We start from the raw sequence: 17326 nt of genomic DNA, 5'->3' as shown, positions 1-17326 counted from the left end.
TTGAGTTGCAGTTAGACTAGGCTCAACTCTCTTACTCAGAATATTTGGGCCAAGTACCACAAGAGGCAACGCCGCCCGATATAACAAAAAGGCCCACTACAAGAATCTAACCTAACACAACCTATATGAATTGTGTTGGGTCAGGTTCAGATCAAATGTTTCATCTCTTGTAAGAAAAATGTGAGGGTTGGGGGAGGGGGGGTGCATAAACTATTAGATCATTTTTTTAATAATAAATTATTACAATTCATCTTAATATGCCTAAATAATATTCTAAATTTTTAATAGGATAAAATTTAGGGGGAGGGGATTTAGACCATTTTTTTTTTTATAATATAATAAATTATTACAATTCACCTATTAAACCTAATCGATATTCTAACTTTTTAATAAGGTAAAATTTACACCAAAACCATATATAACTTAAACCCAATATATATTTTAGGTTGGATTAGACGGGTTATAAACCAAGACTAAAAAATAAAAATAAAAAATCAAACCTAACCTAACCCTAACCCACCATCCGATTGATGCCTTAGGTTGATTTTGTTGAATTGATGGATTAGATACACACCACAATTAATAAGAGTGTAAGCATATCGAATTAGACTAGTTAATCTTAAAATGTTATAGACATATCATTTCTCAATCTATTATAGGCAAGTCGGAAAATTTCCAAACCAATGCTAACTCATCAACCTCCGAAAATAGTGGGTTGGTTGAAAATTTAGACTGTAACAAGATTGGATCGAACTCAAACTAGCTATCCAACTGGATCCCATCCTAACCCCAATCCACCACTCATATAATAGTATTTCTTTCACATATAAATAGCCCCCATCAATCTCTCCAATATATTTCGTTCTCTCTCAACTCTCTCTATCTCTCTCTCTCTCTCTCTGTCAGAACTCAGCTAGGGTTTTCAATTTCCTCTCTCAGCTCTTCTTCGGAATTCGTTTCTCGCTTCTCTGATCTTCAAGGTAACTCTCTCTTTCTCTCTCTCTCTCTAAACTATTTTCGTTCTCTCAATTGCTCTGATTCTTGATCGGAATTCCTGTAATTCTATGTGTTTTTTGTATGAATCTCATTTATTTAGGGTTAATCTCACGCCTTTATGTGGTCCGTTTTCGTTTGAATTTCGGTGATTTACTGTTTGTTTGCTCTGATTTTCGATCGGATCTGCTTTATTTCCATGTATTTTTAGGGTTAAGATCGCGCCTTTTATGGATTGATGATATTTATGCTGGTTTCTTGTATGAATTTTGGTGATTCACTCTTTGATTGCTCTGATTTTGGATTGGATTCGCGTATTTCTATTTGATTTTAGGGTTTATATCACTCTTTTTATGGTTCTGTGATCTTTTTTTGTTTGGCTTATGTGGTATTCGTATTTCCAGCATGTATTTTGATGATATACTGTTTGATTGTTCTAATTTTCAATCGGATCTGTGTAATTCTGTGTAATTCTAAGATGCTTCATTCACTGGTTATTGTGGATTTACCCATTCCCTCATGACTCGTTCCCTTGAAGCAATATTGATCGTGTTGATTTTTCATAAAGCTATCTCTCAAAACTCCTCTTTTTGCTTTGGGAGAACACTGATGCAACTATATCTATTTTCAATATTTATATCAAATCCAAATAATTTTACTTGTAAAAAATTTATAAAAAATAATTAAAAAATTCTGTGTGATTTTAAAGATTATATCTTTTCGGGTGGGTTCTGATCTTCATGATATACTGCTTGATGGCTCTGATTTTCAATTGGGTTAGTGTAATTCTATGTCATTCTTGTGTTCAGCTCATGTTTTTATAGGTGTATAATTCTTTCACTATTTTTACTGCATATGTTCTCTGATTCTCTCGGTTAGATTTTGCATATTATTTGATTGTGGGCTTTTACTCCAAGCTTGTGCATTACCTGTTCATTTGGTTTCTGTGTTATTTTGTATGAATTCCAAGATTTACTGTATGATGGCTCTAATTTTCAATCAGATTTGCCTAATTTTATGTGTTTTTAGAGTTTAGATGACAGTTTTTAATAATCTCCTTGTTTGTATTTTTTTTTTCTATGAATTAAATAATTTACTGATCAATTGCTCTGATTTTCTGTCATACTTAAAATTCCAGAATGATCCAGAAAACTAAGTAATGAAGAAAGTTCATACCCCTAATCAACAAATAATTTGAGGTTTAGGCTAGTGTATTTATCTTCCCACTAAGTTTTTCTTGTGGGTTAAATAATGTTCTTTTGCCCCAAAGGTCTAATTCTTTGCTAGGTAAATGTTACCAATTAATTTGAGTATTTTGACTGTCTTGAATTTGATGATTGATATGGTGCCATGAATTGTTGTTTTTGTTAACTCAATTGATGAATTGTTTTGTTTCAATAAATTTTTTTATACAGTCAATTCATTTATTACCTGCAGTGGACATTCATTATGTTAATTTAGTCATTAGCTTCTGGCTGTGTTAGTATCTTATGAGATTTCTTGCTTCTTTTTGCCTTTTTTTTTAATGCTTGAGCATGTCAATGTATACCTGTTATTATATTCTTTATGTTGGTTTATTTTATTTTCTAGTGGATTCTGATGGTTCTTTGTATCTGTAATTATCTGCAGATGCAAATCTTTGTCAAAACTCTCACTGGAAAGACCATAACTCTCGAGGTTGAGAGCTCTGATACAATCGATAATGTCAAAGCAAAAATTCAGGACAAGGAGGGAATCCCACCAGACCAGCAGAGGCTGATCTTTGCTGGCAAACAGTTGGAGGATGGTCGTACTTTGGCTGATTACAACATCCAGAAAGAATCCACCCTCCACTTAGTTCTTCGTTTGAGAGGTGGGATGCAGATTTTCGTCAAGACACTCACCGGAAAGACCATTACTCTTGAAGTTGAGAGTTCTGATACAATAGATAATGTGAAGGCTAAAATTCAGGACAAAGAAGGAATTCCCCCAGATCAGCAGAGGCTGATTTTCGCTGGAAAGCAGCTTGAGGATGGCCGAACTTTGGCCGATTACAACATTCAGAAGGAATCTACACTCCACCTTGTTCTCCGCCTCAGGGGTGGTATGCAGATCTTTGTTAAAACTCTTACAGGAAAGACAATCACTTTGGAAGTTGAAAGCTCGGACACAATTGATAATGTCAAAGCGAAGATACAAGACAAGGAGGGTATCCCTCCAGATCAGCAGAGGCTGATCTTTGCTGGAAAGCAGCTTGAGGATGGTCGGACATTGGCTGACTACAACATCCAGAAAGAGTCCACCTTGCATTTGGTCCTCCGCCTCCGTGGTGGAATGCAAATCTTTGTAAAGACCCTTACTGGCAAGACTATTACTCTTGAGGTCGAGAGCTCTGATACTATTGACAATGTTAAGGCAAAAATTCAGGATAAAGAAGGTATTCCACCAGACCAACAGAGGCTGATATTCGCTGGAAAACAGCTTGAAGATGGCAGGACTTTGGCTGACTATAACATTCAGAAAGAGTCTACTCTTCATTTGGTTCTCAGGCTTCGCGGAGGAATGCAGATTTTTGTTAAGACTCTGACTGGGAAGACCATCACCCTTGAGGTGGAGAGCTCTGATACCATAGATAATGTTAAAGCAAAGATTCAAGATAAGGAAGGGATTCCTCCGGATCAGCAGAGGCTCATCTTTGCTGGAAAACAACTTGAGGATGGTCGCACTCTGGCTGATTACAATATTCAGAAGGAATCAACACTCCATCTTGTTCTCCGCCTTCGTGGTGGTATGCAGATCTTTGTGAAGACACTGACGGGCAAGACAATCACACTTGAGGTGGAGAGTTCCGATACCATTGATAATGTGAAGGCAAAGATTCAGGACAAGGAGGGGATCCCACCTGATCAGCAGAGGCTCATCTTTGCAGGAAAGCAGCTTGAGGATGGTCGCACACTTGCTGACTACAATATTCAGAAGGAATCAACCCTCCATCTTGTTCTTCGCCTTCGTGGTGGTATGCAGATCTTTGTGAAGACACTGACAGGCAAGACAATCACACTTGAGGTGGAGAGTTCTGATACCATCGACAATGTGAAGGCAAAGATTCAGGACAAGGAGGGGATCCCACCTGATCAGCAGAGGCTCATCTTTGCGGGAAAGCAGCTTGAGGATGGTCGAACACTCGCAGACTACAATATCCAGAAAGAGAGCACCCTGCATCTTGTTCTCCGCCTCCGTGGTGGTCATGTTTAGTTGGTTCAACATTGGTACAATCAAGTCGGGTTTCAATCTGAAGATTTAATAAACAGTGTTATATTCTCTGTATGTTTATCAGTTTGATGTTTGGGGATGATAAACCCTTTAATTCTCAGGTTGATTTTTAATGGTTGTTTTGGTACTCCTGTCATGGTTTTGAATTATCTGCCAATGCTATTTGGTTATGAACAGTGTTTTCCATAAATAAATGTGCTCTGTGATTTAGTCAGATTTGAGCTTGTGTTTTTATGATTTTCTCAAAGGAATATTCGTTGTTTCAATATTATTGTTTGAAATGTGACCTTCATTGCTGCCAGTTTCACGTTGTTAGTGGATTTAAGTTCTCAGATGTTGCTTTAGCTTCTTCAAGTTGTTCACTTTTTGGTTTTTCAGTGATAATGGTTTTGTAGGTTGCTCCATATTATGATTTAGATAGATGTCTAGTCGGTAGTCTTGCTTAGTTTCAGTTTCAAGAAATATTTTACTTAGCACTTCCACTGAGTCCTTGCTATAAGAGTGTTTTGTTTTTATGCACATTCACTGGTTTAGAATTATATTATCCGCAAATGACGAGATGAAAATTTGGTAGTCATCTGCACCTAGCCCCATGAACCCATGAATAAGTACTTCTTTCTTGTTTCATTTTAGTAACCCCTTTCACTTCTCTATTTATGCTTAATCATATTATAAAGATAATTTCATCCGAGGGAATAAATTGGACCTATACACAGGATCTCGTCTTTCGGCATACGTTTAAACATGGAATGAAATTCATAATTGCAGTTAGATCCTTTATTAGCACCTTCCATGGATGGTACTATATTGTGTTGGGGATTATAAACTCAAGGAGTAACAGGGAAAGAACAAAATGAACATAACAAGCAAATAGAAAATATGATTGACTTGGAGGCACAATTAAATGCTATCTTTAGATAATATTTGTTCTGAGAGTTGCTAGAGGGCTACTACAAATTTGAGAGAGAATAAGAAGTTAGTTACCAAGTGAATACGAATCACTATTTATACCTAAAAAGTTATTACCTTTCAATAGGTATCAATGGAGAGTTACAATGTTTCATAAAACGTCCACAAGGTATTAAAACCTTTTTAAGAAGTTTAAAACAGTTACAAGAAAATTCTGTAGAAAACTTTTTTTTTTTCCCGTTTTTCAATTGATCGAACAGGAATCGAGAGAGGCAGATTGTGTATAAATAATTCCATCGTCAATTCGATCGAATGAACAAGATTTTTGATCGATAGAAAAACTCTGACTTTAATTTTCACTTATCATTTTATCCAAATTATATATTCTCTAAACTTATACACTATTACAACCTATCTTTATATACCTATATATACATCATATTGAAAACAGATACAAGTTAAAAGATTGAAATTTTAAGGATGAAAATGAAATTTATAACGATAAAGTTTGGCTTCAAATTGATTTGGAGGAATCCTCTTCAACTTACTACATGATAATTTTATTTATAAGACTATCTATGTATATTATTTAACTTGAAACGACTTTCATTTTGTAAATCCATTTTTAAAGAACTCAAATAAAATTTTCAAATTGGAAAATGAATATAGTTTCAAATTGATTTAGTTGAATTTTTTTTATTAAAAAAAACAATTAAAGTGAGTGGCGGGCTTGATTTGGGTTTGGTAGCCCCACTAAGAAATCAATATCATTTTCATTTTGGCAGGATTCAAAGTCCAAAAAGAGAAGCATGTTTCATTTTTGGCTAAAATATAAAACACACTCTTTAAATTCAACCAAAATTTATTAGTTTCAAAATTAAGAAAAAAGTTAATTAAAAGAGCAAAACTTAGATTCAATTACTTAGAGTGCGTTTGGATTCGGCTGAAAGTTCCTTGCGTTTGCGTTTTGTCTGTTTTTTTTTTTTTTTTTTTTTTTTTTTTTTTCACGCGTTTTGGAGCGTTTTGGGTGTTGCGGCTACTGTTCATGCACTGTTCAATAAACAGTAGCTGCAAACTTTGACTTTTCAAATTTTTTTGGACCAATCACAGCACATTATGTACTGTTCATGGACCCATAAATTTCACTTTTCAACAACTTTTTCATTAAAAATGGGTCCCACGATACTATTCACACATTTAAAAATTATTTCGCTACAGTGTTTTTCAGTTTTCAGTTTCAGTTTTCAGTTTTCAGTTGTATCCAAACGGACCTTTAGAGTGGATTTGGATAGCAACGCGTTTGCGTTACAATCTGCGTCTGCATTTCCTTGGGTGGGTCCCGTGCACTATTCACGGGACCCACAAGTACCTCTTTCAGCAAATATAACTTCTAACTTGGGTCCCATGGAACTATTCACATATTTAAAAATTATTTTGCTACAGTGTTTTCAGTTTTCAATTTTTAGTAATAAGCAGTATCCAAACAGACCCTTAGGTTCCCCCCAATTAAATCATTCTACGTGTTTAACATACCCACGTCAGCCCAACTAGCGTTAAAACATCTCTTAACGGTGTCAAATCACATTTAACGGTCAAACCCTTATGCTTGAAGCCTTGAATCTGAAGACTGCGTCAAACTCAACTCATGGCCAATACTAGCCAACCCACGACCACCAAAACCGATCACTCAAACCTAGCAACCCACGGCCACCCAAACAACCAAACGACTTCGTCATGGTCACTAGCTCTCTTGAGTTTAAGTTGACCCCAAACTGATGCAGTGAATATGTTGAGTTGTGGAATCTGGTTTGGAATTGAATTAGGGAATGGTGAGCTGTTTAAAATAACTAATGGGTGGATAGACATACCTCTACAAGAACACATAGTTCCAAGAAAGCACACAAAAGGCTAATTTCTTATTCAATCAGCAAAACAAATTACAATGATTGATATTCAAGTACTTATACTAACTGTTTAGACCTTGCAGCCTTCTAGATCATTGCCAAGTGTCCAACTCCTATCAAGTACAACTTCTACTAATATAACTAACTGCCCTTTGTTGTTGCTATTTGAATCATGATTGCCCTTGCTTGCAGCCATAAGCCATTCAAACTCAACTTAGAACAAATGAAAAAAAATATCTTTAAGATGCTTCAGAATTTATGGGGACAAAGTATTTGCCTCTTAGCAATTGGCTTGTGTCACAATTTTGTCTCACAAAATTTTCACTTTCTACATTTTGTCCCCTAAAGTTTTGACTACAATAAAAACCTAAACCCTATTTTTGGACAAAACTCTAATGTCTAATCAATTTGTTTTAGTGCAATCTTTTTAGAGTAATGCTATAGACACAAACTATTTTACAACATTTTTACAAAATGTTGATGTGGCTAGCTCTTATTATTATTTATTTAAACCCACCATTAATATCACTTTTTTATTTACCAATAATCACTCACCACATCAGGAGTTTGTAAAATTTTTTGTAAAATAGTTTGTATCTCTATCATTATTCATCTTTTTAAAGTCAAAACATTGCAATTGAAATTTGTGAATTAAGGCGTACAGAGGCCAACTATGGATGTAACCCTAAATGCACATAATCAAGGTTTAAAAAAAAAGGTTTAAACTTTACTAAAAAAAAAAATCACAGAAGCAAACTTATTACAAATAATGATGTTAAAACTTTTATAGAAACAAAATAAAAATAATAAGTGTACAAGTAGAAAAAAATTAATCATGAGGTTAAAACTCTCACCAAAAACAAAAACTTATTACATAAAATTAGAATAAATGTATAAAAATGTCACTTAAAAAAATGCAAATGTGCAATCAGAATTCAAATTTGGAATTAAATTTCTTTTTTATATATTCAATATATATAATGTATAACAAATTTTGTTAAGTTTTACAAGATCTTATATGGAAGAAAAAGATTTAATTAAAACTTATAGTTAAAAATTCAAATGAGAAATTAAAAAAAAAAAACAACAACAACTGTCCATTATATTTTCCAAGCAAATACATACATATACATGTATGCATAAATTTACAAATACGGGTGTATTGTATGTATAAATATTTGTCTGGATGTGTCTATATATAATTTCGTATTGTTTTCATATTATATTATAGTCCCTTGAGTAAAATATGTTGACTTTGCACATCTCACAATGATGTCAATGTATTGAAGAATTTAAATTATTATGATATTTCTTAAAGAGACTTGTAACTCAATTGGTTGGTACATTCCTGGTGTGTCCAAAATATCCAAGGTTCAAATCTCTTCTCCCTATTATAACTATCAAAATTACCAAAAAGAAATCAAGAAAGAATTTAAAATACCAATTGAATAATGCTTCCATATGGTATAGTTCTCGAAAGGAAGAAAAGAAGTATGACCATTTTTCTCATAAGCAACAACACATCACCCCCACTTGATCAAAAAAGGTGAAATTGAAGAAACAAAATTTAGATTTGAAATAATATTAACATAATATAATTATTGTTGCTTATATGTTTATAAATATATGTTTAATATTTATATGTTTATAAAATATATTTAAGTTATTTTTCAAAAATAAAACAAAAGACTAAATTACAATGACCCTTAAAGTTTGTGTTATTTTCAACATATTCTCTTAAGTTTTAGATTTTTCATTTTGGTTCACAAAAGATTGATTTCATTTTCAAAATGCTCCTTTTGCATGTCTTCATAATTGATCTAGCCATTAAGTACCAACAAAATGACATCAATTCTTCTGTCTTGTTTCTCATCTCTTAACGGCCAAATTTGTCACAAACATTAAAAAGTGAATTCACTTCTACGTAAGATGAAAAAGGAAAAAACTAGTTTTGATTACCTTTTGTTTGATGGGAAAAATCTAATGTGACTAGGGGGTTTTAATATCATATTCAACATGGAGTAGCTTCAAAAGTTGATGTTTTCTTTGCATTGCTATTTATATATGCACCAATAGTGGAAACCATTCTATGGCTGTCGAATTGTGAGTTCTGAATATGGATCGGGATTCCTTGAAATATGAACTACCTCAAATAATAAGTGGGATATCGCTCCATTTTCCAAGCAAACATCTAATATATTGCTGACCTCAAATTTTTTAAAAGTTAATTAGGTAATAGAATTACAAAGTGGACATGTTGCTCAATGCTTGTGACTAATCTTGCCATTAAGAGAGGAGAAACACAACAAAAGAAATTATGTTGTTTTCTTGGTATGAAATGTCTAGATCAACCATGAAGATGGGAAAAATGACCATTTTGAAAATGAAATCAATCTAGTGAACCAAAATGAAAAATCTCAAAACTTAAGAGATCATGATTAAAATTACAAAAACTTTAAGGGTTAAAAGTGTAATTCAATTTTTTATTCAACCATAAAAATTTTACCAGTTGAGCTAACTGAAACCCATCTTTTAAAAAGATAAATTAAACATTTATATAAACATACAAATTATAAACATATGTTTAGAAACATATAAGCAACAATCTTTATTTTATGTAAATATTAATTCAACTCTAAATTTTGTTTCTTCAATTTCACATTTGCTCTCTCCCTCCTTTAACATTGTTATTGATAGGATTTTTTTTTTTTTTTTTTTTTTTTTTTTTTTTTTTTTGTGTGTGTGTTTTGGTTTTGCTTCCTTGAGAATGTTTTAGGAGCTACTACTTATATTTATATTCAAATAGTATTTATCATATATATATATATATATGTGTGTGTGTGTGTGTGTATGGTTTAAAAATGTGTAAGCAATACCATGTATACTTTGAACATCTTCTCAAAAAATGGTATAATTTAAATTGTATAATTATGATTGTTTTTAATTATAACCGTGCATATGCACGAGGTTACAAACTAATACATAATAATTGTTACGTTTATTATTGATTTGTTTTTCAAAATATATCAGTAAAATATTTTATGTTCCTTATGTTTATACATGATAAATTTTATTTCATTCGTACAAAATTCTGCTAGAATTAGTTTTTCAACAAAAAAAAAAAGAAAAAGAAAAAAAAGATAATAAACACAAACAAATAAATAAATTTTAGGGACCAATAGTGGATATTAGCCTAAATGAAAGTATCATGATTTTAAATTCAATTTTTTGTTTTAAATTATTTATTCAACTAATCATTTTTTATATGTTAAATTAGATATTACATTTGATTATGACAACATAAACACAATAATTCATTTTTTTCAAAAAACAAATTCTTTATTTTTTCCCCATAGGAACTGTACTCTTTGTTTTTTTTTTTTTTTTTTTTTTAAGGAAAAAGAGTTACAATCTTTTATTTTTCCCTTTCTTTTTTTATTTTTAATTGTAGTTTTTTTTTAGTTTTATTATTTCTTAATTATGTTTCTCGGTGTTTTTTATTGTATTGTTTTTATTTTGGTACAGTAGAAATTATATATATTACATTTGTGATTGTTCCTATAATAAATAAAACTATGATTATGAATTACATTGTTATTTATTAAATTAGTCCAAATTTGTTTTTAAAAACAATTAATGAGATCATCATAAAAATATTATCACATGCAACGTGCGGGATTGGCAACTAGTAAAATTATAAACAATGGTAATTGTCATAAAAAATTTATTAAAATTTAGGCAATTTTAAAATAAATAAAAAATTGCAAAACAACCAATTCATAGTTACTAATGATTAAAGTAAGAGATTAATCTATATACTAAACTCTGAAACTATGAAAAAAAATAAGAGATAGAGGTGAAAAAATAATGGATGCTTTACTACTTTAGTACCATACAAGACTTTTTTTTTTTTTTTGGGGTGAAGTTTGAGTTTCACGGGCTGTAACGGAATTTGGATTTTTTGGGGGGGGGGGGGGGGGGAAGGATGAATATTGGTCAAAGTGGACACATGCTTTAACTTAAAAATAAAGATAAGAGTTTGGTGGCCATTTATTTCGGTGTCAGGCTAATTGATAGAAGTGGGAGGAGTTATTTTAGTAACGTACACCAAAAAATATCACAATATGATTATGGCTCCGTTTGGATTGAACTTATTTTTGCTGAAACTGAAAACTAAAAACTAAAAACACTGTAGCAAATAAGTGAAAAACATGAATGATATTATTTGGCTGAAAGTATTGTAGCTCAGCTGAAAGTATTGTAGCAAATAAATACCAAAGTTTTACTCAATTTTTTTTTCCACTCCTCACCGTACCCTAGCTAAGCCTGTGCCTTCGGAGAGTTCCACGCCCACCAGAGATTGATGAAGGAAGACCTACATCGGTTCGACGCCCGCGAAGAGTCCAGGTGAGAAATCCATGAGGAAGACAACCCGAGTCCGATGCCGGCGTCTACTCTTCCTTCCATAAACCCATTTCACCCTCTTCCCCACCGTCCCTCGAGTTCCGACCCATGACACCTCTCTTCCCATAAATATATGTTCTTGTAAATTGTTCGACTTTTCATTTCATGTGAGTTCTCTTGACTTCAGTCTTGTATAATATGCTTGTCTTTTCTATTTTTTTTTTTATTAAAATACTTATATTAATGTCTTTTTGGTTTTATCTGCAAATGGATGTCATATTACCCAGTACTCAAGGTATTTTTTCCCCTTTCCAATCGATTTTTAAAATTCCATAAATGTTGTTCGGTTTTTTTTTTTTTTTAATTTTTTTTCCCAGTGATAATATCCATTGGTTTTGTTTTTTGTAGTGCCCACACTTTTCCTAGTTTCAGTTAACCATTGAAAGTGTTCACAGGGCTGACAATGGTTGCTCAAAAAATGTAATGTTTCTTTGAATCTCTCTGTTTCCTTTGACAAAAATGATACATCCTATAGCTTTCTTTATATGTTACAATTGAATGTGTTTATGATGTTCAGATGCAGGAGCACATTCAACATTACTTATTAAAAAAATTGACTAAAATTCTAAAACTAAGATTTTTAGGTGAAAATATAATTTTCATCCTTTTCCAAGCATTTGGTCTATTAAGCTTATGTTATTATGTGCTTTGTGTAGTTTTGTTACTACCCAATGATTGTTGCTGGTCTGTGAAAAACTAATAAGTGACCCAATATTTAAATCATCTATTTTTAATTTACTAGTTATTTGATAAGTAGTTTGTTATTATGTGCTTTGTATCTGTGGCTATGCTGTTGGTTATGTAGTCTTATCAAAGCCCATCCAACAATGTTAGTTGTTGTTAAGATTGAGTACTAGGTATACTTGCACGCATTCATTAGGGTGTTACTGATTGAAGTGTATGGGCTTGAATTTTATTGAGATAAGCAAAGCTTGCAGTCAGTTAGTTACTTAGTCCATGTGCATAAATTAGTTAATCAGGTGTTCAAATAGGTGCAGGAAATTGGTGCTTTGTCTTATGGTTTTCCTGATGGTTTTTCTAATGTCATCCCAGCCCGTTTTAACTTTCTTGGACATCAGTGTGAATTTGCTCGATATATGCAACGCTTTTAGCTCTGAAATCTCAAGGGTGAACTAGGGCCATCTCTTGCTTCAGTGTGTGCTGCACAATTTGGATTCCAGCTCTTTAAAGCAGTTTATCAAGGCTCGATCTTCACTTGATGCATGGAGATAGCATATTGGTTCAAAGAACCCTAGAGTTGAAAACTGTTCCACCCATTTTGAACAATCTTGTGGAATCACTAGATCTTCCCAAGGTTAAGAACTCAGGCAAAGGGAAGGTTTTAATGTGTACTATGTATGGGGTTAAGGTGGAGACAGTATTTATCTGCAGTGTCTTTGCTTCAGCCATCTCTGATTCTGCAAGAAAGTTGTTTGATTTGAATGTTGATAACAAATATATGTGGGCTCAAGCTTTGACCGGTTTGCAAACTAGCATTAATAGCGAAATTAGAAATTTATATTCAACTGGAAGATTTACAGTTTCGAAAGAGCTCGAAGCAATTGATACAAATGTAAAGAAATTGTATCCCATGATCCAAGATGGTGGGGACCCTATTGAAGTGGAAGCATTCCAGAATTCCATTTCAGATTTGGCAAGGAGAGCAGAAGGACTTTCACAAGGACTAGATCTTCTTACAAACCAATATGATGGCTTCTTTCATGTAGTTTTAACTGGGCGTGATGCTTTGCTTTGTAATGTTAGAGAGAGTGGTACTGTCTCTGACCCAAAGCTAGGTTGCAAAGTAGTAGAAAGAGTACAATCTTAATTATAGGGGGTGGCTAAAATTTGTTTGGGGTTTGATGTAGATTCTTTTGTATTTGATATTATTCTGGCTAAATGGCACTTAAATAAATCACATTTGTGAATTATGTCATTTATTTGGATTATTTTACAATCTATTTGAAGAAAAACTATTTGTTTTTGCCTTTATTATGCAAATTTATTTTACAAGTCATTGGAAATCTATTTTGAGTGTTCAATAAATCTTTTAACACTAAAGTATCATAAATTTTCTTAAGAGCAGTCTAGCATGAAAGTGATAATTGACCTTAATTCTACTTGTGAAAATAAACACTCTATGCCAACAACAAAACACTCTTTTGTGTGAATTTGGATATGCCTATCAAGTGTCCTAAAAGTTTTTAAGATACAGATTTAACACTTGAACCTTATGCTTCAAAACAGAACAAATCCACAAGTTAATGTGAGATGTATCAAGTTTTGTGAGCCCTCAATTCTGCTTACCAACAATACAACAACAAATGCATTTACATTATTGAAGTTTGTGAACCATCAGTTATGGTCCCCACAAAAATTAGTTATCATTCGCACATATCGATGCTGTGATATCAATACAAACCTGTTTTATCTTAGGTTCGTCCAAGATTGAGATTGCTTCTACCACGGCATCGTAATGACCTCTCTCACTACCAAATGATGTGCCCCCTAGATCTGGAACATTCAACGTCATTGTTTATCTCATGTGTTCTAACGAAATTGTGAAGAACCATTGTAGCAACAATGATCAAGTTTTGAGTGTGTATATGAAAGGGTGGCATATTTCTCAAAATTTTCCATTTATTCTTCCAAACTCCAAAAGCTCGTTCTATGACTGAACAGAGTGATGAATGGAGATAATTAAATCTCTCCTCTGGATGATGCAATACTTCAGAAGGCTGAAATTCTCCAATGTGGTACCTCTCCCCCTTATATGGTGCAAGGAACCCTTTCCTCATAGGGTATCCTGAATCAACCAGATAATACTTTTCTGCAAATGAACACGTTTATTACATTAGCATTTTCACTTCATTAATACATACTTTAATACTGTAATTAAACTGAATATTTACAAACTAGCTAGAGCTTTTGGGAAGTTGCAACTCTTATTATTGAGGGAGCTTAAAAAAATCCTCGTGTCATGTGCTGACCCTTCCCATCCAACACATGCGAATGTGAACTTCATGTCAAAGTCACATGTGCACATGCAATTTGTTGTGGTGGTCCCTTTCCTGCCATAGTACGGGAGCTGCTCATCAACTGGTACGACCATTGGGACGTGGACCCCATCAATCGCACCAATGCAACCCTAACCATTGCCACAAAAATACCATGTGAAATGAAATACGTGGTATAACCATAAAAATAATTTGAATAAAATCAAGTCAAGATACCAAATTCACAAAGTACCTTGAAATGTGGCCAATATCAATCTAAATGCTGAATATGTTCTGGCACATCCCAAAATGTACGATCAGCAGGCTGGATAATGTCTGGTGCCATAACGGTGGCTAACAATGTAACTACCATGGCCACGTGTCGATGCACTGTGTGCTGAAAGCTTTCCTGCACCATTCTGTTACCCTTAGCATGACCAAGTACCATCAATGTCATTGCCAGAGACTCTTCCACACAAAAGCAAACACTTCTGGTACCGTAATATCCATACTGGCGCAGTGTATTACACAATTGTCTAAACACATAGCTTGACATTCTAAAATTTCTTCTACATTTCTTCTCATTTCCAGTTAATATATACTGTACCCATTCTAAGCCTGTTTGTATATTCGTATGCAATGGTACTTTGGTCATATAGGTCTCCACGTAAGCTAGACATGCACACCCGGCTAGATATGCTGCGAGTACAATGTCGTCACTCAGGTCGAAGTCTACGTCCCTACATATGTTACTGACTTTAATTACATGTACATTTATTCATGTGATACTATAATATGTAGGCTAAAAACAAGTTGTTAAATTTTATTGAACTTTTATTAGTACTAGGCTCAAACTATGGTCATACCAATAAATTAACAATCCTAAGCATATGCTTTCATGATTTCATCCAAGATTTCTCAAAATTGTAGATTCACATCTAGAGGGGAAAGTATAGAAATTCACTGGTGTTGGGAATCAGATGAGTCGTTTAGCAAATCCATCTTTTTGTATACCTTGAGACTGCTTTACAGCTATTGAAAAATGATCTAAAAGATATCAAGCTTAAAATTCAGAGCCTTGAAATACGGAAGATATCTAATGCTACAAAACCAAGAAAAAATAATAATCAGAAAATAGTATAAGCAATTATTATAAAACATTCAAGGTAGACATTACAACTAGTTCATTAGACAGCCAAACCACGAGCAGAAGTAATGAGAATGCAAAATGTCATATTTTTCTCCCTTAATGTTTAGTCTTTTATACTTATTTGGTGCCTAAATGTACTCATTATTCTTATATTTTGATTTAGGATGCAAATGGAGGCATTAAGTGTAAAGCGTAGCTAATTGGGCGATTTTGGACAATTTCGACATCGCTTCATAATCTAGGCATGACTCCCTCATCCGAGATCCGATTGAGATGATTCAAGATACTATGGAACACCAAGACAAAGCTCTACAACTTTCATGTTTTAAGTTTTGAGAGATACGGGATGCATCAAAGTCGAAATCGGGCTTGAAGTTGTTGCACCTGCATTGCTAACATTCTGGAATGTTCTTTTGCCTGCAATTCTAATATGCGGATCTGATGGGATTTATTTTCAGAAGTTTCCAGATCTGGTGCACGAAAATTCCAGCTTGAAAACACTACTTTCCTGGTTATATTAGGACTTTGTTTTATTTTTAATATTTTTCCTTAATTAGTTAGATTTGGATATTATTAATGAGAATATTTTTAGGAGATTTTGTAAGCTTGGGAAACAGGGAATTAACGTGTAAAAGGGGGAGGAGAAATCAGAATTGGACACATACACACCTCTCTCTCCCCTCTTCTCTGATTTTTTCCTTTGAGTTTTCATCATGGCCCTACTTGGCTAAACTTTTATACTTGGTCGAAGGAAACTGAAGCCTGGGAATCAATAAAACTATGAGATCTAATTTGTTTTTATTGTTCAATTTATGCTTTGAATATTGGATGTTCTTCTGTGCCTATTTTCATGATTGTCTCATTTAATTACTAGGAGGCCTACTAGTTTATTGTTCATTGCAATCTACTGCTAGGTTAGATATCAAATCCGTAATTGTTTGATCTCTCTAACTTGTGAAGCAGCCAAGATTTAATGATTTGTTGCGTTAGAAATTATTAGATCTTAGGAAGAACGCTCGACTAAATTAAATACAACCACTTGTGTTTGTGTTGTTTAGTTTCATCGATCTCTCTAATTCTTAAGGCTGCTACTAGATTAAACCTTTAGTGCTTGTCTTGGGTTGTTTAATAGTTAGGGTTTATTAGATCGCTTGTTTTCTAATTAACTACAACTAAGGAGAGATAGGAAAATAGTTCCAACAGTGAATATTCAAAGTGTGAATTGATATATACTTGCATCGATGATCAGTTGTAAAATTCCAATGGTGGATGTTGACTTAGACCAAGGTTTGTTCTTTTGATTAATTTCGATACTTTAATTTGAATTGTTCCTTAGTTGTTCTTTTTTCCTAAAATTGTTTTCATTATACCCCTCCTCCTTGTTCACATAGCATAAAACTAGGCTAGATACTCTCCGTGGGAACGATCTTTACTCGCACTACTACATATATTTTTAGGAGTATAGGTTTTATTTTTGGTTGCCTGCGACAGCACACCAAGAAGGTATTTCTATACTAAATGAGTTGTATTACCTGTGGCCTTTTCAAGTTTTTCAGCTATTTGGACAGTAGTTATGAAGTCCACTAAACAAGCTCACAGATAGCAAATAAGTCTCAAGACCTTGAGCAAATTTTGAATTTCCTGCAACCATTGAAAAT

At 33.3% G+C, this 17326-nt stretch overlaps 2 protein-coding genes across 3 annotated transcripts; both read left to right on the top strand.

The window, feature by feature from the left end:
- The first annotated feature begins 822 nt into the window (after positions 1 to 822).
- On the top strand, positions 823 to 4459 carry LOC126716748 (polyubiquitin-like). 2 transcript variants are annotated; one of them, XM_050417720.1, is made up of 3 exons: positions 823 to 980; positions 2623 to 3810; positions 4039 to 4459. In XM_050417720.1, exons 2-3 carry the CDS (start codon positions 2623 to 2625, stop codon positions 4225 to 4227), a joined length of 1377 nt encoding a protein of 458 aa, XP_050273677.1. In that variant the 5' UTR covers positions 823 to 980; the 3' UTR covers positions 4228 to 4459. The 2 variants fall into 2 exon arrangements, with proteins under 2 accessions (XP_050273677.1, XP_050273676.1); XM_050417719.1 differs by having other exon boundaries at positions 2623 to 4459.
- An 8136-nt stretch (positions 4460 to 12595) lies between these two features.
- On the top strand, positions 12596 to 13350 carry LOC126716554 (protein BPS1, chloroplastic-like). The gene has a single exon (XM_050417363.1). It carries the CDS (start codon positions 12742 to 12744, stop codon positions 13348 to 13350), a length of 609 nt encoding a protein of 202 aa, XP_050273320.1. The 5' UTR covers positions 12596 to 12741.
- Positions 13351 to 17326: the final 3976 nt, after the last annotated feature.

This window comes from Quercus robur, chromosome 3 (assembly GCF_932294415.1).
Source record: "Quercus robur chromosome 3, dhQueRobu3.1, whole genome shotgun sequence".
In the NCBI taxonomy this organism is placed as follows: Eukaryota; Viridiplantae; Streptophyta; class Magnoliopsida; order Fagales; family Fagaceae; genus Quercus; species Quercus robur.
The sequence above is the reverse complement of the archived record's forward strand: the minus strand, read 5'-3'. Positions and strand labels throughout refer to the sequence as shown.